Source organism: Squalius cephalus, assembly GCF_949319135.1.
Source record: "Squalius cephalus genome assembly, chromosome: 23".
NCBI lineage: Eukaryota > Metazoa > Chordata > Actinopteri > Cypriniformes > Leuciscidae > Squalius > Squalius cephalus.
The window spans coordinates 7,081,910-7,108,950 of NC_137144.1; the positions used below are offsets into that span (position 1 = coordinate 7,081,910).

The window sequence follows — 27,041 nt, forward strand, 5'->3', positions numbered from 1 at the left end:
TGCTATGGTGTTTTAAGTGTTTTTAACATTGTTAAAATGAGTGTTACCCAAACAACAATGCAATGTGTTACCCACCATTGAGCAATGCATGGTCAGAGAAATTAACTAGCTAATCACTGCTACAGTTTCCCAAAACCGTCACACATCCGTCGTTTTAACCATATAGCTTCAACAATATACGACTGTCGTTAATTATGCCATGCACATATGGTGGAGTAATAACTTTTGCAGATTAATCAATTAGATCTTTAATTCAAGATCTGATCATTTTTGAATCACGTTTACATCCAGTATGGCGTAACTGGCATATGTTTTACTCCTATACACATGCAGTTCATTCAGTCAGCTGCTTTCTCCACAATGCAATTTCTTTGAGATGCTGTTGTAACAAACATGGCATTACTATTTTTTATCCCCGTCGTTTTGCTTTATTTGGTGTTTGACTCATTGCGGGTTTCCTCTTACATCATACATGTGCACTCTTCAAAAACAGCGCCGATTGTTGACGCTAAAATATTGAAATGGAATTAAATACATAGATTGTACTGCATGTTAGCTTGCTTATGTTGCTCAAGAGCATGACTATTTAAGACCACTTGTCATACGAACAAGTAACCATAATTCTTACCACAGTTCACACTTGCATATAATCAGATACATGTATACTATCAAATATGTGTAATTGGTGTGCTGTTTGAGGACAGTGCTCCAAGCTCAGAATTTGGACCCAACCCATAGCACTCCAATAACTTGTGATCATAGTTGGCTAACAATGCTTTTGGGCAACGCATCCCTGGGTGGTTTCTAGTTGCTAACTGGCCCAGCTTACCATCTATATCAGGGGTTCTCAATACTGACCCTTGAGGTCCAGTCTCCTTCAGAGTTTAGCTCCAACCCTAATTAAACACTCCTTCACAAACTAGTCAAGGTCTTCAGGATTACTAGAAAGCTACAGGCAGGGGAGTTTGATCAAGGTTGAAGTTACACTCTGCAGGAAAGTGGACCTCAAGGGCCAGAGTTGAGGAACCCTGACCTGCTGTATATGATATTCTGATCTATAAATATTGCTCAGGCCCCTCCTTCAATGTAAATCTATGTATTTCTTTGCCCATTTTACTGTCCAAAAGTCCTGAGATTAGACGGGTAATAACATTCATAATATCATTCATAATTAAGAAGTACCAAGAAAATACATATACATGTTAATGAACAACATAGTACAATTAATGACTCATTTATTAATGAGTTATTAAACAATTAATGACTCATTTCAAGAAATATCTGAGTCATCTTTCTCATAAAAGAGCTTGTTGGATTTTCTAATATAGCTCAATTGAAAGGACAAATAAATTAAAACTGTCATCACACTGTCCCTTTTCCAAGCGGAAATATTCCGGTCTCTCTTGAATCCAACACGGAAGTGACTTAAACTGCATTTCATCGACTGAAAAAAATGTGTTTACAGCCTGGTACAAAAAGTGGTTTAGGTCTATATAGCCAATTTTGCCCTTCATCACAGCTGTGAGGGTGGTGAATTTTTTTTATAACTCATCCGTTTAAATTATATTAAGCCTTAAAGTTCTGCATAATTAAGGGCGTGGCCACTTGAGTGACAGCTGTCATTACTAGCCGTTTGTCTGTTAGCCATCACATCACCTCAGCTAATCCCGCCTCTTTGCCCATTTTCAGTTATCCGGGAGTGACGTGCTGTCAAGATGGCGATGGCTGGCTCCGCCCACTTTGGGATTTAAAAATGTTCTTCAGAAACCTAGAAAAAGCTCTTCACTGACACTACATCCCTTGTTTTATACAGTCTATGGTTTTTCCATAGAAAACCATTATATAGAAAACGCTAAACCATTTAGAATGTTGCGTTCATATTCTGGGCTCATCTACTCGCCTGTTTACAAGTATGCATCATCAATAAGGTGTATGCTGGATTTAGGTAAGGTACCTGTAAGGTAGCTCAAACAGTAGAGTGTTGGCGCTTGCAACACCAAGGACATGGGTTCAATTCCCAGGGAAAGTGTGTACCTTGAAAGGCAATGTATGTCGCTTTGGATAAAAGCATCTGCCAAATGCATAAATGTAAGGTAGGCAATGTTTTTCATTAACCATTTTTGTTATACTGGTTGAAACTCTTTACATCCTGATAGCAATCAATAATAGAAGTATATATATATATATATATTACAGCATGTTTTTTGGGGGGGGGGTTTTGTACAATTGAGAGGCTTCTGTGTTGTAGTTCAATGCATATTTTGCCCTCCAGGTCTCTGCGTCAGTCTTGTGACTGAAAACTATTCATTAATGAGTGCCAGGTTCAGAGTTTTCCCACTGAACATAAACTGAACACAGCATGAAAGTTTCTGAGACTGAATAAAACACATGGCATGAATATTTAATGAGGTAAGCAGTGAAGCAATTATGATTGATAGTCTGTTGCTAAACAACTCACTGTAACATTCTAGCACAGCACTGTTTCACACCGTAAACTCAGCGCTAACAGTCTAGCGCTAACCCTGCTCTGTACCCGGGTTTCATGACCCAATGGTTAAAAAAGAAGTGCTAGACTAAAATTAGTGTGTGAAACTATGCTTAACTTAGGGTTAGAACTTACAAAAGCAGCATTAATGGTTTCTAAAAATTACTTTTTAATGCAGAACAGCATGCATTCGTTTGGCAAGCAAAGAATTCATTGAAATTAACACTAATAAATTCAACTTGGCGGATTTTATTGTATATATAAATAATATAGTTCGGTCAGTGGAATTAAAAATGTATTATTTTACCCAATATTTGTATGTTTATGCATATCAGAGTAGTGTGGCATTAGCTTAGCAGCATGCTAAAGACAAACTCAGTTATTAATGTGAAGCACTATTTGTGCACCTCTGTAAAGCAAATTGGTAACTTGATGTTGCATGATGGTTGAGATAGGCAGTAGCAGCTTTACACCCCTTAAATACATAAAAAAATCATTATTAGTGTCTGCCAGACATTATTAGTGTCTGCCAAACTGTACAAATACAGTAACACACTGTAGATGTCAAATTTGAAGCACACATGATTTTTTTTTAATACATATTCACAACACATTTAATCAGACAGGCTTGTAAACACCGTGTCCTATCTACACGCGACGCGCGATAAAAGGCATCTTTTCCATGTTAATCAGAGTGTTTGTCCTAACCAGGCGCGACGGCGACACGCGACGATTCTATTTTAGAAACGTTTCTATTTTTCTGCGACGTCGCGCTGGAACAACAAACACAAAGTGTGGCAATGATAATCTCAGGTACTGTTTATGTGCTTTATTTAATGTTTAAAGCGTGTAATGTGACTTTGAATATCATTTAGTGCTCCAGCTTTGTGGCTGTAAAAGCAACAATGGATAATTCACCTCAGATCTTGAAATTAAACAAATGGAAACAAGAACGTTCAAACTGTGAACAAACAAGTGTACCAATTCACCAATTGTATCTGACACATTGGCCATATCATCAGCATACAACAAGGTCTGCACTTCTGTGATATTTTCAATCTGTATACCTTTACCCTTACAGCTTTCTTTATCATAGTTATATATTCGTTTAGGAAAAGAATAAACAAAAGAGGACTCACCATACAGCCCTGTCGTACACCAATGGTACATCCAAAATACTCAGTTAAACCATTAATTCCTTTCACACATGATTTAAGGTAGAATACATAGATTTCAGTACACCAAAAACTTTTCCACAAATACCATTCCTAATGAGTGAAAAATACAAGAGATTATGCTGGACACTATCAAAAGCTTTGGAGAAATCGATAAAAATACAGTACATCCTTCCTTTTCTCTTCGTAATATATTTCTGAACGACTGACTGTAGGATAAAAATATTATCCATTGTGGAATAACCTGACCTATAACCTGATTGTTCTTCATAAAACATGTTATTTATTTCTACAAAAACTGTTAATCTTCTGTTCAAAATCTTGGTGGATTGCAGAAGGAAATTGAACAGCTCGAAATATTCTGTATCAGATATGGTATGAGAGTGAATTTGGGTAAAACTAAAGTTATGGTTTTCAGAAGAGGGGGCGTTTTAAATAAGAACGAAAAATGGTATTTTGCAGGGGAACAGATTGAAGTGGTCAATGCTTATAAATACCTGGGTATGTGGTTTACACCAAAATTGTCTTGGTGGAAAACCAGACAACATTTAGCAAACCAAGGAAAGAAGGCAATGCTTTCTTTATTAAGGTTTGTTCGTAAGCAGAAATGTAGCTGTAACCAAGCGCTGTACTTGTTCAACCATATGGTTGCGCCTATCTTATATTATGGATCTGAGATATGGGGCTTTGAGCCTGTGGAATGTATTGAGAATGTTCAGTTGTCCTTCTGTAAGAGACTCTTATGTATCAGTTCGAGTGTGAGCAATGTAGCTGTTTTGGGCGATCTGGGTAGATTTGCATTATCCACTACCTATATAAAAAGGTGCATAATGTATTGGATAAAATTAGTGTCCATGCCTAATTACCGGTATCCAAGAAAATGTTATAATATGCTCTTTCAGTTGGATGAAGTAGGTAGAAAAACATGGGTTACCTGCATTCGAGTTCTATCGTATCTCAATGGTTTCTCTAGTGCTTGGGAGGCCCAATATCTATTCTGAATCAACGATTAAGAGAAAGAGCACAGAATGCATGGTACACATCAGTCTTAGATAATAAGAAGTTGAATATATATTCACAATGCAAATCAATGGTGGTACAGGAGAGCTACATTGCATCTGTATTGTTACGATCTTTGTTGTTATTCAGATGCTCTGGACACTGTTTGGCTATTGAAACAGGTAGATGGAGTAATACACCAATGACAGAAAGAATTTGTAGTTATTGTAAACTAACTAATATCTCTGCGATTGAAGATGAGAAGCATTTTTTTGTATGACTGTTCTTTGTATATGGATCTGCGTAAGAAATATCTGAGTGATCTCACACTTGTTGGTGATGTTTGTGTTGATGTGTCACAGGTTTGTGAGTCAAAGCATGCATGGAGATTAGCATTGTACATATATCATGGAATGAAAAAAAGAGCATCTGTCATGCTATTGTAACGTTGGAACTATGGGCCGAGAGGCCATGTATTCGTGAAATAAACTAAACTAAACTAAACTAAAACAAACAAGTGTATTCTTTGACAAAGATTATTATTATTATTATTCATTTCATTTAGCTGACGCTTTTATCCAAAGCGACTTACAATTGCTATATATGTCAGAGGTCGCACGCCTCTGGAGCAACTAGGGGTTAAGTGTCTTGCTCAGGGACACATTGGTGTCTCACAGTGGATTCGAACCCGGGTCTCTCACACCAAAGGCATGTGTCTTATCCATTGCGCCACACCACCCCCCAAAGATTGTTTTAGTAACTCAGTAGCCTATGTATTTTTAATAATGTTTAACCCTTGTATGGTGTTCGGGTCTGTTGGACCCGTTTTCATTTTTTATCAAAAGAAAAATGATACAATTAATTATTTTTTTCAAACTGAGACTCATTGGCCTTGGCTCATTTTCTGTGAGGAATATATATCAGAACACATTTTTAATGAAAACTCACTGTACACCCCCCCTACACATTTATATTACACACAGGATGTTCGGGTCCACTGGACCCGGGGCTAATAAAAGTGTGGAAATTGTAGGTCCTGTGGACCTTTACTCTGTCCTCCTCCTGTCAGGGCCTGCTGTTAGTGTGTGTGTATGTTCTTGTATATGGTTTATGAGGACACAAATGTGTATAATGACATGGGTGTTACAACGTAAACATGGTTTATGACGACATCTGTGTCCTCATACTAAAACATACTAAATGGTGTTTTTTGAAATTCAAAAAATGCCAAAAGTTTTCTGTGATTGGTAGGTTTAGGGGTAGGGTTAGTGTAGGGGGATATATTATACAATTTGTACATTAGAAAAACCATTATGCCTATGGAGAGTGACCGTACACCACATATCCAAGTGAGTGTGTGTGTGTGTGTGTGTGTATGTGTGTGTGTGTGTGTGGGTGTGTTTTGTGTGTGTCTGTGTGTGTGTTGTGGGTGTGTGTGTTGTGGGTGTGTGTATGTGTCTGCATGAGTGTGTGTGTGCGTGCGTGTGAGAGAGAGATTGTGTGTAAGTGTGAAAGAGTGCAAGAGTGAGTTTTGTGCTTCTACTCCTGCCATTCCCACACGAGGTTGCAATTCTTAAATGTGATCTAACAAAGGTAAAGAGAAAATATTGACCATATGTGCTGTTTATATTGCTTGTAATTGGGATGAAGTAGGCCTAAACATCTGTTGAGTATTTTAACATAACATTTTTGATTGTGTTGAATTAAAAACCCAAAAATGCAGCGGGTCCACCAGACCCACGAACACTGGCTGAGTAACAAAAATATGAACACCACACAAGGGTTAAATGGTGTAATATTTGTGAATTTGATTATGTAGCTACTTGTCCATTTTCTTGCGATTGCCGTCAATATGACTTATATAAATGCATTTTTTTGCATGGTCAAATTTTGATTTCTCGGTTACACACACATTCTGCTAAAATGGTTAAGATGGTGTATGTGTGTGTGTGTGTGTGTGTCTCCCTCCCTCACACATCAGTGTAATACCGCCATATTGTCTGTAGAGATGTATCACCACTGCCCAGATTAATTAGGCTCCACAATAACACCAGCTCCCCACAGGCAGAGGAAATATGACATACCATTTTGTAAACGAAGACTAATGGGTCCTCCTTCTAGAAGGAGATCTTTGCTTTATCTCGGTTTGGAGATTTCTGTGCAGGAGAAGAGCAGATGGTGCTATGGGCGCCAGTGTGCCACAATGAGAATATTTGACACTCATTTAGACATTAGTACTCTTTCCATGATTGTCTAATTCTTAATGTTAAAGCATAGATCATTTCCTGATATTGAACTTGAGGGAATAAATATTTGGCAGGTATTTTAAAGTCAGCATAAAGTGGCATTCATAACCCTTGTAAAAAAAAAAAAAAAAAAAGTGTGTTTAATTGTATTAAATGTTGACTAACATTCTAAAGCACATGCATTTGATTAGTATTTTAACTGTATTGTGTTATTCAATATTACATTTGAAGGTAATACATTTTAAGTATTAAATTGCAACTTTATCTTAAATTTGTAATTAGAAATATATTTAAATGCATGATATAAAAGATTTAACAGAAATAACAAAGTGAATTTTAGTTAGCATAAAGGCTATCCTATCAGTAAATTTGCAGTGCATTTCAAAGACGTTAATTATGAAATCACATATAAAGATGTAATTAAGTCCTACTTAAGTGGGTTAAAAATCACTCTAAAGTTTAGCTAAAATGGCATTTAATATACATTTAAACTGTAATACATTTTCATTGAATTGCAATTAACATGCAATTAAGTGTCCAAGTGCACTTAATTATATTCCTTTTAGTTTTTCATAATAAGAACTCTTTTTGAATGTATGCGAAAGCATAATAATTTCTAAAAAAGTAACTGATTTTACTTTCATAATGTAACATATTACATTACTTGATTAAGGGAAATGCAGGATGCGGCTTGTTGTCATTGATTTTTTTGATGATCTAGAATCTATTGCATGGATGCGACTAAAAGTGACCGTCACCCAGAAAGGAAAGTTGTTTGACAAGTTATTACAATTGAATGAAAGAATAAAAAGATGCCTTAGATAACATGCACTGATTAATTGTGCACACACAAAAAAAATAGATTTCAATGTTGGCATAAAACTGAGATAGACATCCTACACGTCTGCTCATGCTGTTGATGGAGCAGGTGGTTCTCGTGAACTCATTGTGTAGGTTTATATAAATATATAAAAGCTTATTGTGATTTTAATCTTGCTCTGTCTGAGCTACAGTATAGCTAAGAGTGGTTTGTCGGGAAAAGAAATATTAATCCTACAGCTACGCTTTATGGAGGTGTATGAGGGTTGAAGGGAAGAATTAAATTGAAAAGAAGAGTGAAACAACAACTTCAGTGTGCAACTATACCAAAACATTACAGAAAAGCAGCAATGTAGAGGATAGGAGAAAGAGAAATAGAGTGTAATGCATATATTGGTTGAATTCAGTCCAGTCTTATCAAGAAACATCTCCAGCACTAAATGATGTTTTATAAACAAAGTTCGGGAGGAGCACGTTCAAATAAGCAATCCAATCTACTCGTCATCAAACAATTATGTCTACCCTAATCAGCATGACAAGAAGTATATATATATCCACACTGTCAACTCACCTAATATTCCTTGACAGTTTTTCAGCATCCCTCCACCACCCCGACTCCTCACTCTTGGCTTAATCTTTACAGCCAGGAATACGGGGGGAGTACTCTGGGTTCGGGCCGAATACCGAGCCCGGAGCCCTCTCCTCGGACAGCACGCCAAATACGCATTTATTCTATCTAACTTATTTGTAAGTGTGAACTAGTGAATTTAAAATGGAAGAAATGGTCCCATAGAAAACAAACACTATTTGTGCAGTGCCATGTTTGCTGTGCCAGGGCCGAAAAATCTGCAATCCTGGATTTAGCCAGGGAGGCAAAGCCAATAGGGCTCTGTGATTGAGTGAGATTATCTCTCTCTCTCTGTCTGTGTGTGTGTGTGTGTGTGTGTGTGTGTGTGTGTGTGTGTGTGTGTGTGTGTGTGTGTGTGTGTGTGTGTGTGTGTGTGCGTGCGTGCGTGCGTGCGTGCGTGCGTGCGTGCGTGCGTGCGTGCGTGCGTGTGTGTGTGTCTGCTGTTTGTACACGTGTCCAACCAGGACAGTCCGACCCTCAACCTCAAACCTGCATTTTACTAAAATAATAAAGATAGAGAGGTTCTCTAAACAGATCGAGATTATTGTTTCATGTAATCCCAGTACAGCTGTGCTGCTCTCATATCGATTCAGATCCAAAAGGACACTTATCCATTTTTATACAACACATTGTAAACAAAGGTAAATGATACAGTGTATTCCTGCAGATGTCTTTATGTAGATGATATGATAATGACAATAACTAAATTAAGAACTAAAATGCATTTTTTTTTTTTTTTTTTTTGGTTTAGGCTTAAAGTGTCACACACCATTTCAATTTAGTTTCTACCCAGGCAAATCATGACACTAGATAATAGTAATGTATATTAAAATCTCAAAATGACTAACAGTTTAACTTAATTTGCCAAAATGTGCAAATACCTCAGTGAATACTGCTTGCAATACTAAACACTACAAGTTATTTTAAATTATCATAATAGTTCACAATATTACTGGTTTTACTGTATTTTTGCTCGAATAAATAATGCAGTCTTTGTGAGCATGACACTTAAAAAAAACTTTAAAAAAAAAACAATTATTTTAATGACATTTGAGCCCATTCTCAAATTCCTAAACATTTGTATTTAAATCAGCACATATTAAAGGAAATACAACAAGTACTACTATTATATATTAAAACTGCAAAATGTAAACAATATTATTATTGGTTTATTACATTACATTAATGACAGTATGGTTCAAGTAAAAAGTATTAAAGCACAATGCAATCTAACTGACCACGTTATTGACAGGCTTCATGAAATACACACAGATGTCATGTTAGGACAGCTGTTGAGTAAATTGAACAAATATAGCTGGATTAGTGTTGATATAATGCATGTATAGAGCCAGAGTTAAGATCCAGAACATATATTTATTTCATGCACTGCTGTCTGAAGAGCAGCTGAAAGCTACAGAATAAAATAAGCGTTTAGGAAAAAGCAAAAAGAGCTTTCCTTGCTTGAGGAGAACGAGAGAGAGAAAAGATTGAAGTAAATGAGGTCAGTGGGTTTGCCCGTCTTCCCCATCTAAAAAGCTTGCATAATTCATCACTGGTTCCCAACAGCTCTCAGCTCGCAGGAGTTTTACATGGCCCTGCCCCACTAACTGATGCTTTTTATAGAGCAGAGGCAGAGTGGGTTGGGTAACTCTACACCCCTCTCAGAGACAGTCTTTACGGGATGTTCAGGGGCTGACGATCAGATGGGGCTGAATTTAGAGACGCACATTAGAGTTCGGAGCTTGATTGAGGCTTTTTTTTTGGAATGCATGTGATTTACAGCAGCTAGACAGATTCTATGGTATTGTTATTCAGCCTAAATCAATTACAATTGAATTAAATAACTTTAATTTCCATCAGTATGGACTGTGAAATATGAAAGGAGGCATGAGCAAATTTATATCATGATATTGGTAAATTGGCAGAGCCCCGCTGTGTTAAATTGCCAAAACATGATCTTTCCTGTAGCGTTATATTAGTATTAGTAATACTGCATTTGATTGTTTCTATCATCTCCAGAACTGAAATCCCTCTGTTTGTCAATCACACTAGGCCTTAACCGAATGAGTTAGTGTGCAGTTAGTAGCAGATGGCATGTTTCCAGAGCTTAACTGAATTTACCACAGAATTGCACGAGCCAGTCAATGATGTGCTGAAACATAAAAACAGAAGATTACAGATTCACTCACTGTCCTCGATTCCTGTCCAGCCCGGTCAGACAATGTCATCTCCTGTGCACAGGCCTAAACATTCAAATTACAATACGCTTGTGTATTCTCTTTCCATTATAAGGAAAATCTTGTACTGTCTTGCTAAATCCCAGACAAGGTCAATAATGAAAATATTATTTTCACCTGGAATAACACTTTAAATGCTGTCACTTGTTGTCAGATGTTACTTCTCTGTAACTGTCAGTGAGGAGTGAAGAAAAGATAGAAATAAAAATGCTGGATCTATTGGTAAGCAGTTTTTAACGAAGACAAAACTTAAAATGACTCTTCTCAGGAACTCAGGGATCTGATGAACCTGAACCAAACACAGGGCTATAAACACACAGGGACACACTATAGGCGGAATAATCGAATAATAAATAACCACTGTCTTACCTAACTGTAATAATCAATGAAGCTGACTGCACTGTGAATCTCTTTAGCCTACATAATGTCTACACTTTCTTTGTAATACTCGGCACTGGACAAAAACTCAGGCGTTTTGCGACGTGAGCAGATTCTAAAACACATCTGATTGGCCATTGCGTTCATGTAATCAGATATGTTTTTGATTGTCTGCATTTGCACAACATTGCAGAAACACATTGTAAATAGAAACCTTTGACGCTCTCAAGATCGCAAACACCAAATTTGTTTCTTCAGTATGTTATTACGGAGAAATCTGATCCTAGACCAGCGGTTATGGGCAGCTTTTACCTCTAAAAGCAATCAGAGGAAGCAGCAGGCAGTGGTTTGAGTGAGAATATTCCAGGATAGTCTCAAGTCCGTGGCCAGGGGAAGGTAAGTCTTGCCCAGCCTTGGACACACTAAACAAGATAATTAACAAGACACAGGTGTAACACATGAGGGCCAATCAAAAACCATGGCAACTGATGAACAAAGACAAAGGAAACTGACCTGGGAACAGTATAAATCTAACAAGACAACAACCCAAACCCAGAACCGACGTAAGAGAACAAATGTTATTTTTACCGTAACAATTTACACCGTTTTTTATCACAAAAAAAAAAAAAAAACATGTTAAACTAGGTCTGATTATAAATTATTAATCCCCCATATACAGTATAACTTTGATTCATCATGTGGCTTTCTCTTTATCACCTGTGATTTTAAGGTGGTTTAACAGTATATTATAATTTAAAAAACTGATTTAAGTAATTTGCTATTTTAACATTATGTCGGGTAATGAAATATAGGCTGTGTGTTTAATTCAAGGTAAATCTGTAACACTTAAAATGTTTCTATCATAAAATTCTGGCAACCTCAATTTAATTTTTTTTTACAATGTAATACATATATTCACTGTAGAAATTTCAACGGTTTCTCCATAATTTTTCCATTTTAGATATTTACATACATTTTTAAGACAGTTTCCTGTTTTCCATATCCATAGAAACTAATTAGGGTATGTGTGTATATATGTATGTATGTATGTATGTATGAATTTAATTTTCATACCTGCCAGTTGAACACATTTTTGATTTGACAATCACAGATCACAGGTTCTTGTTTTAAATAATCAATGTATTGGTCTGTCTGGTGTCCGTGATCCACGGCCGTACTCATCCCCATCTGTGCGTTACGTAACATGACAGGTGGCAAGTCTGTGGTTCATGGGATGTTGTGCGATACACACACACCCTTGCTATGACACAGAAAAACACAAATTCACAGCTCCCCTGTGGAGGAAGCCATCTCTCCCTGAAAGTGGGCCCTCTCTTTTTTTAGCGACCTAGTATAATACCTAGCTATAGTTTAAAAGCTCACCTGTCCTGTTTGTTAGATCTTGCATATTTCATAGTCTGAGAGTGTATACAATCACGAGAACCAGAACTGAATATGGTACAAAGCACAAAGATGTTGATGCCATCAGCCTCCTACTAACTCGCGTTTCCTGGAGAGTTGCCCATGTCGCAGGAAGTGCTTGTGTCTGGCCAATCTGTTTGTGCTACACTGCAAAAGATCAGAACCACCACCGCACAGCCAGAAACCCATGTTAACTTCAAATTTATGGACAAAAATCAGTTTGTTCACTTATCCTGCTTATCTAAGTAGCCATATGGTGTGGTTTCTGTAAAGGCCCACTGACATGCCTTGAAACCTGCAGCATTATTCAGTGTGTTGATGTAATTTCAACAGGGCGGGACATATCGAACAGCTCCTCCCATTTAAAAAAAATAGCCAATAGCATTTCGTTTATATCACAGACAGCTTGGCCAGAGCCATTGAGCTCGGTAAAGCCACAGTTTCCTCCTAATCTCTAACCATTTCTCCTTAGAATCTCCTCCATTTCGATTTAAAATATAGAATTCTGTGCAGAATTCAAATGGTACCGATATGTTTTGTGGTCTGTGTCGACTCGATCATGAGTTAAGTTGAGTTGAACTTTATTGTCCATTCTGTTTTTCACAGAGTGGAAATTTGTCTTTGACACTGGTGACATAGATACATTCACATTATTTTTTTAAAAACACATCACACATTAACAACACAAACAAAGAATTAACTAAATTATATAATTAAACACTGTTTCCATCATAAAAAATAAATAAAAAAAAAACGAAAAATAAAAAAACACTATAATGCCAGCCATTCTATTGTATCACTTTAGAAAATTGTACGATTGAAGATAATCACTTCCATTGGGACAAAAAAAATATCTTACACGTTTCTTCTGGCCAGAGGAATTTTGAGTCTACTCCCAGATTGGAGCAATTCAAAAGTAGAATGAAGGGGGTGAGTATGCTCTTTAAAAATTTCAATCGCCATTTTTCCCATAACACAATCAAACAAGCCCTGAAGTGGTTGTTTGTGTCCAGTAATCTTATTATCATATGATCCGCTCTGTGCTATCGCTCATGTCTCTGGGCCAGAGCAGACTGTGCGCGCTGCGGCAGTTCACGTGACACTAACGTGAACCCAGACTTCATTCGCCCCAATATAAAGCATGTTTACACTGTCTGAATTGTTCCCTATCCCCTATATAGTGCACTATGTGCCATTCACCATGTAGAAAATAGTAAATGTTTGAACAAATGACTGATTTTAGCGTCAGCGTCTATTTATAGCATGGGGGCGGGACACTTCCAATTCTAGAGAGCATCTGATTGGACAAAATCTGACGAGAACCTGAAGTGCAGACTGATGTCATCAAACTCACTGATCCATATTGGTAGAAGTGAGAGACTTTAAGTTTGAAATGCTTTTATCTTCTAAATGTGAATTTTGTCATTGTTTTGGAGCACACAGTTAGGCTAACCTATTCATACTAAAAGCCAAAATACTTCCATTTTGATTTCATGGGGGCTTTAAGAGTGAGGTCTTTATTTTGGCTTCCAGTCTTTGTTTCACTCTGATGGCTTGTTGCTCGTATGTGGAAGTGAGGCGTATAAAGTTTCACCGCTGCCGAGGCATACATCAGTTTATTGCTTTCTGTTATTGTGCTGGTTGGAATTGATTTTGATGTTCCACTGAGCCTTCAATGGCTTGAAGATGTCAGCAGCACAGTAGCTATTATACTGCTCATAGCAGCTGAGAAATGGTGGTTATTTGGCACTGGCTGGTCTTCGATCTTCATTCTTGTCATATTCCTCATGTGTCTGCCACATGTGGTTCCTCTTGAATGAAAGGGTGCTGGTCTAGTTCTGGCTGTGATAGTTGTTTATCTGTTTGGTTCTCAGATCTCTTCTATTCAAGTTTCAATAGTCCAGCTTTCATTAGAGTGTGCTTAATGTAACCCAGAGATGGCACATGCACAGTTGTGATTTACTGTCTAAAATGTATGTACAGTACCTAAAGAATAGTAAAAGTTGAGTTCCAATCTAAATGGTTGATTGCTGTGCAACTTCCTGGTGTCAGGATACACCTTTCTATCAGTCCATTGGGAAGCTAAGGGTGTTTTCAGAGCTGTAAGAGATTGTTTGCTTTGTTCAAAAACAGGTAGTTAAACTGTTACAATGTTGGATTTTCTTCTTGGTTCAGTTTTCTGTCACAAGGCAACATTTCAACATTCTGGGATTCTGCTCATACATCATCCATCAAGGTGTCGTTACACACACACCACACACTTATACGAATGTACTGTATATAAGCCTTTATTCTCGCTTTAACTGATAAATTATATATATATATATATATATATATATATATGTATATATACAAATCTTGGAGAAGAGCAATTATACAACTGTTTAAAGGGGACCTATTATGCAAAATTCACTTTTGTATGGTGTTTGGACATAAATGTGTGTTGGCAGTGTGTGTACACAACCACCCTACAGTGATAAAAATCCACTCACTCCTTTTTTTTAAATCTCCATAAATCAAAAGCAGTCTCTCCAAACGACCCGTTTTCAGAATGTGGCTTTAGTGACATCACTAAAGCCACAGGCCCCGCCCCCGAGTGTTGACTGACACTGCCGTTATAACTTAGACCCGCCCTGATCGAGTTCACTGCGAGTTGTACACATCAGCCATTGCTGCAGCAATGCACTCACGAGAAGCGTCGAAGCATCTCCCAAGCGTTGAAGGTGTTGTAGCTGGATGTATTCATTCACATAGCTCTCTTTATTTACTCTTGAACTCTGCTAGCCAGTGAAGACGAGGTGGATTCATTTTGTTTTCAAAGAAAATCCTCCCTCAACTCAACAGAAATTTATGTAAGTTACTTATGCACTTCTTATACTGTTTACTCAGCTCTAACAGTGATTTTCTGAAGAAAAACTGATGCTTCATCTTTTGTGTGACATACAGTAAACTTTATTAAACTCATCAGTATATTTTGTGTCATCATTCAGACAATTCAGATCGTCAGACGGAGTCCTACAGCAGGCTTGCATTAATAGTGTATACAAGCAATGCCAAATAGGTTATAATCGTAATTAAACTAAACTATACCTTTTCCAACTCCATACAGCATATATTCTCTGACTCTGTAGGCATTTTTATGGTCGAAATGAACACCATTACTGTGACTGTCTGTTTTATTATTATCATCTTCCCTGTTCTGGCTCTGATCGCGCCTGCTTAGGCTCCGCCCCCTGTCCCGTGAACCAGCAGCTCATTAGCATTTAAAGGAGAAGCACTAAAACAGTGCGTTTTTCACAGACCCAAAAAATGATGATTTAAACGTGCTGTAAATAAAATGATGTTGGGTGTTTTGAGCTAAAACTTCACATACACACTCTGGGGACATCAGAGACTTATTTTACATCTTGTGAAAAGGGGCATAATTGGTCCCCTTTAAGATGAAGAGGCAATTTTTGGTTTCAACTGTGATAACTAATGTGCTCATCCAGAGACAGAGACTGATGTTTTTTCCATAAAACCTTTCCAATTATGAATTATAATAAAGCTTGGTTCATTGGTCTGTTAGATCGGATTGCTTTCTCACCACAAGTGAACCAACCCGGACCCAGAGACTGATTTCAATCAGGCTGAGACCAGCTTGTTCAGGCAGTCTCCAGCTGATTGTTTTGGTGTGGATCCGAGCACAATTGCTGTTTTCATATACGCCTAAATGAATAAACTAAAGGAGAAAATGTGCCAGGTCCCGAAACAAATGCTCTAAACAAGCCAGGTGTGTGAGCGCCTGCAATATCCGAAAGATATCCAACAGTCCAAAATCACATGGCAGTTGCTTCAATGCATTTAGGGGTGTGGTCCTGGTATGGTTGCGGTGGTAGGAGCGTGGTATGGTTGTTGGTGCCAGACGGGCCGGTCTGAGTATTTTACAATCTGCTCAGTTACTGGGATTTTCACGCACAACCATTTCTAGGGTTTACAAAGAATGGTGCGAAAAGGGAAAAACATCCAGTATGCGTCAGTCCTGTGGGCGAAAATGCCTTGTTGATGCTAGAGGTCAGAGGAGAATGGGCCGACTGATTCAAGCTGATAGAAGAGCAACTTTGACTGAAATAACCACTCGTTACAACCGAGGTATGCAGCAAAGCATTTGTGAAGCCACAACATGCACAACCTTGAGGCGGATGGGCTACAACAGCAGAAGACCCCACCGGGTACCACTCATCTCCACTACAAATAGGAAAAAGAGGCTACAATTTGCACAAGCTCACCAAAATTGGACAGTTGAAGACTGGAAAAATGTTGCCTGGTCTGATGAGTCTCGATTTCTGTTGAGACATTCAGACGGTAGAATCAGAATTTGGCGTAAACAGAATGAGAACATGGATCCATCATGCCTTGTTACCACTGTGCAGGCTGGTGGTGGTGGTGTAATGGGGTGGGGGATGTTTTCTTGGCACACTTTAGGCCCCTTAGTGCCAATTGGGCATCGTTTAACCTGTTAAGCTTCACCAGTGCGTCGGCGCACTGAAGCGTTTTTTTTTTTTATTTAGTTAAAAATTACTATCAGATTTAATGTTATACATTGACAAACTATACATCATTAAAAAGATATAAGACTCAAGTTTCAGTATTTGACCACTATTGTATTCTGAAAAACTTATAGTGACAGTTATGTCTTAATTTGTGTCAAGAGTTATGAAATGAAAAAATGAGTCGATACCTTTAATATGAATTATGACCGTCAGCCGCTTTCATTCATAAAAAACTCTGTGCTGTCGTCATGACAGCGATACACAAAACAACGTCCCTCAGGGCTTTAGCTCAAAACTGTGCAGATTTGGAGAAATATTGATATATTTTCATAAGTTTTCATCAGATTTCTATAGACAGGAATAATATTTATTGAATTTATGCCCAAATGCGTCGATGTAATCATTATGAGCACTGGACGCTGTGATGTATTGTGTTTTCAATCCATACCAACAGCCTGAGGGCGCTACATTCACAATAATAGTCCATTTATGTAACATGAAGAAGAACCATGATCATGTGACAATCCAGGAAGTCTCGAACACACACAAAGCTATCAGAGATCGTTGTTACATGCAGAAAAAAGACTTTTTGAAGACAATAAACATGATTGAAATGATATTTGGTTTACCTGTGTTCTTCAAATAATGTCAGGTATTTCCATAATAATAGATTATATTTATAATGTATTGCTAATCGATATAGACTTTATCATTGTGCAGAATAATAAAAAATATATATTTTCTGTCTGATTTTTTAATCTGAAGCGAAATTATATCACAGAAGATTATTTAAAACACTCTACTTGCGTTATAAATTAAGTTTGAAGCACACAAATGGTTTTAATCTCATAAATTGTCGTGTATTGATGGTGTGCTAAGCTAACATGCTAGCTAGCTCTAGGTGCACCTGCCACATATTGCAGTTATCCTTTTATAATTTTTTTCTAAATATGCTTACTAAAATGTTTCATTATTCAAGCAGGGCATTTGATCCAGTTTTTAAATGTTAAGTAAGAACTTTGATAAAAGAAATTAGGGATTGAAACCCTATGAATAGCCAGTCGTTAGTAACTATAATGCAGACAAAAGAAATGCATATTTCGAGCCATAACCAGGCTGGAGAGGTGTTAATGTGTGCAGGGGGAGACTGAGACTGAATGGGGCTCGTTTGCACCACAAAACAATAGAGACAATATACTGGATAGATGGTTAGAAGATGGCAATAAACATCAGAAGCATCTTTAACGTCAAATCAAAATAAAGTCATTGACATGGTCTTGAAAAACATGTAACTAAATACAGAGTTTTGGACTTATTATCTTCAGATTTTAAACATAAAATGTTTAGACATGTGGCTTTAGCTGTAGTGCATTTCTAGATTGCTCCAGTGCTAACTTCAATTTTATTTTCATGAGGATGTTTCATAAAAATTAATTTCTAATAACTTTACAAAACTTTGAAGCTATTTATAACAATTTTTTTTCATTATGACAATAATTAATTCTACATTTACAATAAACTGCCAGGTGTCAGCTTTCAAATGAGATCATACTTGTGCTTTTAGTGCAAAGGGTTCATGAACTGTATCTGTTTAAGTTTGGGTATGTCATTTCTGGGGATTTTTCAAAAGTGGCGTTGCAGCTTAACAGGTTAAATGCCACGGCCTACCTGAGCATTGTTTCTGACCATGTCCATCCCTTTATGACCACCATGTACCCATCTTCTGATGGCTACTTCCAGCAGGATAATGCACCATGTCACAAAGCTTGAATCATTTCAAATTGATTTCTTGAACATGACAATGAGTTCACTGTACTAAAATGGCCCCCACAGTCACCAGATCTCAACCCAATAGAGCATCTTTGGGATGTGGTGGAACGGGAGCTTCGTGCCCTGGATGTGCATCCCACAAATCTCCATCAACTGCAAGATGCTATCCTATCAATATGGGCCAACATTTCTAAAGAATGCTTTCAACACCTTGTTGAATCAATGCCACGTAGAATTAAGGCAGTTCTGAAGGCGAAAGGGGGTCAAACACAGTATTAGTATGGTGTTCCTAATAATCCTTTAGGTGAGTGTATATATATATATATATATATATATAAATTTTTTTTTTTTTTTTTTTTTTTTTTTTTTTTTATGAATAGTTAAATTCCACATTAATCCGGATACATCTGAAAATTATGTTTTTGTTTCACACTGCTCTTGGTCCACAATATAATTTTCAAGTGTTTTCCAAAAGTTGCTTGTCCACACTGCAACGCTTAAATAATGCTTAAATAATCTTACTGTGTATGCATAAAACGTTATAAAAGCTCACTGAAATGATACAGAGAGATCAGACTTAATAAAGTTGCCATTTTTCTAGCACAATCATTATATTAGCAAAATAATAAAATGTCCAGGTCACAAAATTACCGTTGATTATATGTTGGAACATCACATGCAATGCAACTGACATCATTTTTTGATCCAGGATCATGTTTGACAGCAATTGTGAGTACTTTTTCTCTCAGGAATGTAATATGAAGATTGCACAAAATAAATTTTTTCTTTAAAAACACTATAAAAGTGTATACTGCCACAACAAAGCTAGTACAACATGGGCCGCCATCTTGATTGTTTTGGGTTGAATGGATCACATGACTGCATCACATGACTAAACATGTACCATAATTTTAAAATGTATCCCCTGGGATTCGTTTCCAAAAAGCTGAGTTTTCACTGATTTTCTTAAACATATCTCTTGCTTTTAAATGGCTAAGAAATCAAATACTCTGCTGAACAATAACCTGTAATTTATATTCTAAAATATTTTTCCCCCTATATTTCCCTAATGAAAATTTTATGGTGTGGTTATGTACTACAAACACTTGTGCATTAAGTCATCATGGATTTTATATAATGTAAAAAATAATAATACAGAATTAGGCAGCAAAATATATTTTATTAATATATTTTTATTTTAGTTTCTATATGAGCAATATCCAACGCTATCTCACGACCAATTTGTACGAATTTGTATGAGTGAGTAAAAGGTGGCTAATTCGTACAAATTTGTACGATTTGTCTAAACCCCCAGTGATGGGTAGGTTTAGGGGCGGGGTCAGGGTTAGGTCATTCATATGAATTCATACAAATTGGGCAACTCGTAAAATATGTACGATTTAGCAAAAATCTTACGAATTCGTACGAGTGAGGTCGTATGAATTCGTACAAATTAGCCACCTCGTAAAATTCGTATGAATTGCCGTGAGATCGGGCTGGCAATATCAAACTCGTAGCAGTGCGATATGGCTGTATATCAGTACGCCTGTGATTCGGCCTAGAAATCACAGCGTGCCGATATAAAACCAAACCATATCTCACTGCTACGAGTTTGATATTGTGTTTATACAAAAGTTCGACGGCACAGGTGAGTAAATAAATAAGAAACAACAATGGAGCGTCTTTAAAAACCCTCTTATGTGCAGAACTTCTTCCTTCCGCCATTGGATTCAAATCTCAAGTTGACAGTTTAACAGTTACTTATTTAATAGTAACAGCCTCTGTTACAAATTCTAAAACGTCACTTCAGAACTAGTAACGAAGGAAAGTTGAGTCGCTTCATTGAGGATTATTGTATTATGAGAGAGAGATCGACTAAACAAGTGTTTTACCAGTATCTGCAGTAAATTTCAAAATATGTTTGTTTCGTAAGGGCCATGTTACCCCACATACCCCACAGCCGTCTGTCACACTTCCTACAATTATTATTAGCTGAGAATTCATCTCATGCTTTCACCATTAAGCGCTAAACTGCCGATTTTCCATTAATTATAGAATTGTATTAGGAGAGCATTAATTAGTGTAATATCCATTATCAACACTCAAATGAATGATTTGCATTTTAATCAAAATGGCATATTTCTGCAAAGATGCGATAAGATATGCCAGTGAAGGAGTCTGTGGCCAAACATGCTTTGATGTGGACATACTGTCACTGAATATAAAATCCACTCTTCTGGTACAGGAATAAACATCAAAGAGTCTCTTTCTCTCCATTCCCATCGCATATCCTTCATGTTTCTCTCCAACATCTACTGGGATGTTTCTTTCTCTTGCCACAACTGTCTTCCTTTGTAATGTCCACACATCACTCTTATATCAATGGAATGCAATGTTTGGGCAAAATCTTTCATTTAACTGGACAGATGTGTCAAAATAAAAAATGTTAGAGAAAGCCCCCAAAACAAACAAGAACTCAACAAGAAAGTGAGAGAGAAAGGAAAAGGTAGAATGCCAGTTTCCTGCTGTATATTTATTTTGTCATTCAGCACTTAGAGACAGGCGAGGTTCTAGGGTCAGTGGATACTTGGGGCTTTACTCAGACTTCTGTGAGCTTCAGGGGCCATTCTTTAATGCAGAACTGCAATCCTTGCTGACAGCAAAAACAGTTCAAACCAGCCAAAACAGGTTTGCTGGTATCTCAGCTTGGTCAGTCTGGAAGACCAGCTTAAGACCTATTTGTTGTTGTTTGTCCAAAAAACTGAATTTGTGAAACTGAAATTTACCATTAACTCCTTCCCCGCCAGTATTTTTTTTGTTTTTAAGTTGCCAGCCACATTTCACAATCACATACTTAAAGCAAGCGCTTCTGATTCTCCCCTCACTGTACTGTAAAGTTTTCTCATCGGTGAATGACATATGATGTTATCAAATAACGTTGTCTCTGGGTTGAATTGTGTGCTTTCAATGCTAACAGGCTAAAGTTAGCATTTCCCAGATCACCTCTTGCACCTTTAACAAAGTTCGGGAGGAACACATTCAAATGATCTACCCAGTTCTGGCAGGTCACGTTAGTCAAAACGGGGAACAAAATAGTGAAGTAGTCCTGGTGCCATGTTTGTTATTTATCAGTGGCGGCTGGTGGGTTTTAAAATAGAGGAGGCACACAATGTTTTAGCGGTCGGATCTCCTCCCAAGGATTTTTTACAATGCTTTAAAACAGCTTTTTTGGTCACTTTTAGACAGAAAATGTACAGAAAACCACACACATACAGCAAGACAACATAAATATAATTTCACTCACCTAACCTATCACTTGAAGCAAAAATCCACCCTTCTGTCCTTTAAATGTCCGTTTTAAAAGAGCACGTTTGGCCATTTAGTGAAGCTGACTGCTGTAGCCTATAGCTTACCTTATAGGTGTGGGGTGTTTCATTTTTAATTTAGCAGTTGTTCAAATGGTAGTTTGCTAAATTTGTTTGCGATCAAATATTCCATACGTAGGTAGTAAATCAGCGGTAGCAGTTCAGCCACTTTTCTCAACACTCCTAATCGCTGAAAGCTAAACACTCAATGGTGATTGGCTTTTTTTTTTACCAACAGAGGCACAAGTCTCTGGCTATGGATTTGCCTCCCTCTCCGTTTCTCTATCCCCTCAGACTCGCATTTCGCAGATTCGGTGATTACACTTACAGAGGTGAAATTACAAACAATATTCTGAGACATGAAATGAATAACTGGGAATTTTATTAACATTAAATCATCCTTCTCCCATTTTCACCTCAAAATTTTGGGTAGGCTGTTTTTTTGCCTCCCCTTATGAGCCACCACTGTTATTTACAGCAATAATCAGACATTAATTCAATCTTGAACAAATTAATTAGAAGAAGTTATTATTACTCCAGCCCTTAATGACATCAATAACAACAGTTCCAAGTTCAACCAACACGGTTTGAATATCGTGACTAGCTAGTTAATTTATCCAACGATGCATTGAACGATGGTTGTTAAGCAGCTAGTCATGATCAAACTCCAGATCAATCAATTTGCACAGTGTTACACAGTGTCATTTGTGATCCTATGTCAAAAATCGGATTTCTGTAGTAAAACTTGAAGTGTGAGTGTGCAGCCTGGTCCATTTATGGTCCTAATAAACTCTTATGGTATCCATATTATCACTCTACACTCTTATAATATTCTTATAAGTCTGTAAAGTGATCGTAAAGGCCGTTGGTGCGGCGCCCTACAGAGGGTCAGCCATAAGCTGGGACCATAATCACCCTCAGGTTGCTCATTCCTACCCCTGCACTGCACATGTTCACTGTTGCACTATTCTGACACCAGTTTAGTTTTGTGGAGACCTTCTTGGATTGCAAGCCTTTGCTCCATGGGGAATGCCAATGTAATAAGTGTACTGGAAGTCGCTTTGGATAAAGCATAATGACTGCTTACTGTAATTAAAAGAAATTGCACATGGATGTGTTTTTCTCGAATACCTGAAGAAAGAGCTGTCAATAGCTTTACCTCTGTCCTGGCATGCTGCACGAGTCCCAAATAATTAACTGTGAGTCATTAAAAAGCTTTAATGCTTGCGATAATCTGTATATTCGCTCTTAGATTGATAGCTAATGACCGTGACGGAGTCACGTCTAGCTAGTTCGGATGTGAAGTGGCTCTATAAATACATGCCACTGTCATTATGTTTCAAGGGGAAATGTGTTATTACAGTGGCACAGAAGAAAATTGCTTAAAATAATGAGAGAAATTTTTCCTTTCTGCATTTATTGGCCTTGCTTTAAACTCGTGACATTGGTTGAGCCAATTTTGCTGTATTGGGATGTACAAGAAATGCCGTCACACTGTAGCCAATCATTCAGAGATAAAATGAGGAAGCGCTTGTAAAGAAGATGCGGTGTGGAACTGACCCTCCTCTAGTCCTGCCCATCTCAGTTACTATTATAGCCCTATAAAGCTTTCCAGCACATTTCTGCCGTCAGCAAACCTGTAGAAAATTAATCAGGATGAGTGAATTACCTCGGGAATTATTGCATAATATCTGGATTAACTGTGATTTTAGATCTAGTAATTATATTAAGTGGTCCAAAAAAAATCCAGAACGGTAATAATAGTAACTTTTCCACTATTATTTATTTAGATAAATACCTTTCCTGGTATAAAGAAAAAAGTAAATTCTTCAAATGTGTGATATAGTCACATACATTAGATGTTGTAAACTTTCCTTCTACTTCTACTTCCTCTTGTTGTTATTAGTAGTAATATAATTGTTATCATTATTATTATGTTTAATTGTTTATGAATTACATTTCCATTAAAAGGTATATGACCAAAATATTTGAGAAGGTTGAGATATTCATTGTTAATTGTCTCGTCCACTGCTAACAGGGTAATGGGACAGAAAAAAAAGGTAATATTCTGGGTAACACTTTACAATAAGGTTCATTAGTTAACATTAGTTAACTACATTAGTTAGCATGAACTAATAATGAACTGCACGTATACAGTATTTATTATTAATCTTTGTTAATGTTAATTTCAACATTTACAAATACTTTATTAAAATCCTGCTAACATTAGTTAATGCAATATGAACTAATGTGAACTAACATGAACAAACAATGAACAGCTGTATTTTTATTAACAAAGATTAACAAATACAGTAACAAATGTAATGCTCATGTTTAGTTCATGTTAGTTAAAGGGGTGGTTGATTATGATTTCACTTTTCTAACTTTAGCAAGTGTGTAATGTTGCTGTTTGGCTAAACAACATCTGCAGAGTTACAACCCTCAAAGTTCAAAGCAAAGGAAGATATTTGCTTTTTAAGGACTACAACAAATGGCTGGTAGGGACTACATGAGCTTCCTGACATCACTAACCCTAGAATTTACATAAACCCCGCCCCCGGGAACGAGATTTATAGATTATCATGACAGAATGTGCTAATCATTGACTAGAAGATAACTACATATAAGCTACCTAAATTCATCAACTAACCATTCAGAAATGTCCTGTTGCTTCTAAATGTTGTCACTTCTTCTTGAGTCTCTCCATCATTAAACATAAACATTGACATTTCTAGAGCATGTGTGTGAGGTAAAAGGACACGAGCTCTTGAAGCTCCGCCCCCTATCCTGAGAGCAGCAGCTCATTTGCATTTAAAGGGACACACACAAAAATGGTGCGTTTTTGCTCACCCTCAAAAAGTGACAACTTTAACATGCTATATACAAATATCTGTGGTGTATTTTAAGCTAAAACTTCACATACACACTCTGGGGACATCAGAGACTTATTTTACACCTTGTGAAAAGGGCATTATACCACCCCTTTAATACATTAGCTAATGTTTACTACTGAACCTTATTGTAAAGTGTTACCATATTCTGGATGGATTTTGTCTCTCTAAGATAAAATGCTGCAGAAAAATGATGCAAAAATAACAATCTGAAAAATGTATACTCAAATACACAGACTACTAAGTGACAATGCAGTTCTGTCTTACAGTCTTTTGACCCTTTCAATCTCTCATGTCAGTCTCTGTAATAACATCTTGTAAGATTAGTCATGAAATGTTTTTGTTTACACTGACCTCATTCTGAGAACTGTAATCATATCTGTCCGTGTTACTGTATCTAATATCTTCTATACAAGAATCAAATGCACTTTATCAAAACAGAGTGCAATGTATGCCTCTAATATCATAACATGCTCTAAAGTTGTTTTCCTTTTCATCCCATGGAGAGCTACTAAAACCTGCAAATGTGGCTCTTTTTTGTCTATCTCACTGTAATCACACACAAAAAGTCAGAATCATCCTGAGAGCAGCGGGTTTTTTAATGCAGTGTGATTTAATAGGCAGATGACCACTTAGTGTGTGTGGCAACCCCATTAAACAAGATCAGGGGAAATCAATGGAAAGTGTTTTCTTTTAACCCAGAGTCAAAATGTACCAGTGACTGTGTTTTTTTTATATTTTATTTTTTATTAATATTCTGCTTCATGTTACTGATCACCAAAACTGCAGCTATGATAACACTAGTGGACCAACATCCATTCAAATGCAAACAAAACTCAAATGCCAAAAATAAATTAGTTACATTAGAGCTTGTTGTTGTTGAACATATGAGTATCAAAACAGAGAGATATCCCTGATCTATTAATATACTAATAAAATGTATATCCTTACAGTTATGGGATCAAACAAGGACAATCAAAATACTATAATATATGACATGTTAAATATACAGTGTATGTATATGAAAACTTATATGCCATAAACATTCAAATCCTTGAGATCTTAATGCGAAAAAGCAAAATAATTGTCTCACTCGTGATCGAGCCTATTCTATTCACGATATTATATTGCAGTGGCATCCACTATATGCGCCAAACACTTAATCGTGAAGTTGATCATATCACGAAAGCATCTCCAAAACGGGACATGAAGTGCAGAAGCCCACAGCCGCACTTTCCCCCAAAACACGATATCACACACACACAAAACCCCGCAAAAACAGCGCTCACACTGACCCTTCTGCTGCTTGAAGGACTGTATGGATCCAGAATGATGCACCATGGTGATTCCCGATAGAGATCCTCGCGGACAGAAGATGAAGGCAGGATACATGTGAAAGTATGGAGCGATCGCGTAGGTGTCTCTCCTCTGCGCAACCCAACACCTCTAGCCTCGCGCGCCACCATCCGGGGCTGTTGTCATGGTTACGGACTGTAAGAGGATGGATGGATGGATGGACACCCTTCAGCGGCTCGATAGAAGAATGGCCCGTGTTCTGGAGGGCGTTCTCACGGGACGTGTTATTGCGCTGTTTTTAATTGGTCGACACATGCACATATGCGTCAGACTGACGGCCGGCTGTAAGTCGCGTCCTTCTCTTTATTCGACATAGCGTTGCGATTGTAAAGACGCGCTGTCAACTGTGTCAAGTTTAAAACAGTTCAACTTTTAAAAACACATCTCCCATGCGTTCTGTTCAAGAACGCGTGGGTATTAGGAGAAGAGACTGACTCGATTCGTGACGAAACTCAAGGGGGGTCGTGACAATGACATAACCGGGGAATGCAGAAATAATCATTTCCAACAATTTTGGCCCATGTTGTAAGAGAATTTCGTCCATAAATTAAAATTTGTTTGGGCATAGTTTTCACCAGTGTTTTTCACCATTTTTTTTTTTTACGCCAAAATACCACAGTTGCAGCAGTTATGGTGTGAAATCATAATAATTATTGTACAGGTGAAACTCGAAAAATTAGAATATCTTGCAAAAGTTTGTGTATTTCAGTAATTCAAATTAAAAAAATAAAATTAAAA

The 27,041-nt window shown here is 37.2% G+C and overlaps 1 protein-coding gene across 11 annotated transcripts in view; it reads right to left on the minus strand.

Annotated features, from left to right (window-relative positions):
• Positions 1-26,775, minus strand: part of ano3 (anoctamin 3) — a 156,386-nt gene extending 129,611 nt beyond the window's left edge. For 9 of the 11 annotated variants that reach the window (XM_079859856.1, XM_079859849.1, XM_079859850.1 and 6 more), the window contains exon 1: positions 26,243-26,775. In XM_079859856.1, coding sequence (XP_079715982.1) covers positions 26,243-26,339 — 97 coding nt within the window. In that variant the 5' untranslated portion in view covers positions 26,340-26,775. Of the gene's footprint in view, positions 1-8,295; positions 8,581-11,279; positions 11,368-26,242 lie in introns of those variants that run through there. The other 2 variants (XM_079859854.1, XM_079859858.1) reach the window with 2 other exon arrangements.
• Between the last annotated feature and the right edge of the window lie 266 nt (positions 26,776-27,041).